General features: G+C 60.9%; 1 protein-coding gene across 1 annotated transcript in view; it reads right to left on the bottom strand.

Annotated features, from left to right (window-relative positions):
- Nucleotides 1–1,868, bottom strand: part of KCNQ3 (potassium voltage-gated channel subfamily Q member 3) — a gene marked incomplete at its 5' end in the record, with an annotated part of 254,883 nt that extends 253,015 nt beyond the window's left edge. The window contains one exon of the mRNA XM_045287958.1: nucleotides 1,573–1,868. Within this exon, the coding sequence (XP_045143893.1) occupies nucleotides 1,573–1,868 (296 nt within the window). The remainder of the gene's footprint in view (nucleotides 1–1,572) is intronic.
- Between the last annotated feature and the right edge of the window lie 8 nt (nucleotides 1,869–1,876).

Below are 1,876 nucleotides of genomic sequence, written 5' to 3'. Positions count from 1 at the left end.
CACACACACACACACACACACACACACACACACACACACACGACTAGACCCCCAATGCCAAGTTACAGCTGGCTGCCTCCCACCCCTGCTGGCCCCAGAAGACTTCCTGTCCTCTCCTCTCCTGAGAACCTCATTCTCAAGAAAGATACCTGTTGCTAAGTCAGAGGTCCTGTGCTGAGGCCCCCACCTGGCGGTCACATTGGGAAAAGCACTCCCGGCCAGCCAGGAGAGACTGGAGGTTGAAGTGGCGCCTGGGCTACTGTCCCTACTGTCCCTACTGTCACGTATGTCAGGGGTCACCCTGTAGCAGGAGGAGAGAGACATCACAGACTCAGGCAACTGGGTCAAGTCCTGGCCCAACCTCTAGCAGACCTCCATGGAAGCAGCCAGCAGAAGTGCTCAACCCGGGCCAGGAGGCCAGGGGTCACTGGCAAAGCCTGCGGCCTGAGATGTGCCAACCGCCTGGATGCACTGTCCGGGCATGCAGCCACCTCACCTCATCCTCTCCCCCTCCCCAATGTACAGGGTGGGGGCAGGTTCCATCTGGAGTGTCAGGTGCTGCAGGGAGTTGCATCTGCCTTCCAGCCAGGCACCCGAAAAGGTAAGGAGGAACTTCCTCAAGGCTTAGGGACCTTCGGTCTAGCCCAGGTCCTTCCCACCCACCCCCAGCACCCACACCGAGGCAGAGCAAGAGCAGAGACAGCAGTAGAGACCAGTGGGCTATCTGAGCCCAAATCAGAGATTGGAAGCGACCCAGCCCGCCACTACCAGTCCGTTCTGACTGGAGGCCAACCTCCACAGGGTTTCCAGACTGAACCTTGAAGCCAGCAGACAGCCCCAGCTTCCCCCCAGTGCCAGGGGTGGGAGTGTTTAAACTGTCCACCTTGAACTTAGCAGCTCAACACCTAAGCTACACGGCCATTAGGGCTCCTTAATTAGAGAGGCAGTTCAGCCAGAATAACACCACCCGGCGCTCAACTCCTGGCTCGGTTCGGCTTCACCCCTTCAGTCTAGGCATAAAGCCACACACACACTCCATTCACTTCCCTGAAAGGAACCCAAAGATGTACATTTTGGCCAGTCCTAGCCATCAATTAGAACCACATCAGAATCCTTTCTAAACCAGGATTGGGGTGGGGTGGGGGTGGGGCTGAGAAAAGCAGCACAGACACAAGCACCCCCCCCCACCCCCAGCCACCGTGGCTGTGTGCACTGCCCCACCCCCTGCCGCCCCCAACTCCAGGCAGTCATTCCCAGACTCTGGTTGCCTGAAAAAAGGGTCCCAGGTCAGGCAGAAACACAGGGCGCATGGGAAATGGGAGGGGGCTACTTTATCCAGTCCAATCCCCAGATTGATGAAGCCTCATACTGACATCCTGAGATGGTGCCTTCAACGCACATACAATCTCCAAGTGAATGGGGGTGTCAAGCTCCTGGGTTTTAAGGCCGGACCCCCGCGGCGCAGGTCACAGGCTCACAAACACAGCAGCGGAGCACGCACTGGGCAAGTTGCATAGCCCCGCGCCCCACCCCGCGCCGCCGCCGAGGGGCGCCCGGAGGCCGGGTACTCACACGAGCGCGTGGTAGAGCAGCGCCCAGCCCCGCGGTCTCTCGAGGGCGTCGTAGATCAAAGTTTGGATGCGCCGGTACTTGGCGTTGTTCCTCTTGGCCGGGCGGCTCAGGGGGGTCTTGGCCAGGAGCCCGATGCCCTGCGGGGTCCTCCGCTGGCTCTCCTCGCGGCCGCTGCCCTCCAGGAGCAGGGTCCCGTCTTTGTCAGCGCCGGCCCCGAGCGCCAAGGTGACTTGTTCTATGTCGCCGGGCGCCAGCCCCACTTTCCGCTCCTCGTCGCTGGCCGCCGCCGCGTCCCCCCCGGCCG

The sequence above is a fragment of the Echinops telfairi genome, unplaced genomic scaffold (assembly GCF_000313985.2).
Source record: "Echinops telfairi isolate 266 unplaced genomic scaffold, ASM31398v2 ScPeMD7_1;HRSCAF=3_0, whole genome shotgun sequence".
In the NCBI taxonomy this organism is placed as follows: Eukaryota; Metazoa; Chordata; class Mammalia; order Afrosoricida; family Tenrecidae; genus Echinops; species Echinops telfairi.
The sequence above is the reverse complement of the archived record's forward strand: the minus strand, read 5'-3'. Positions and strand labels throughout refer to the sequence as shown.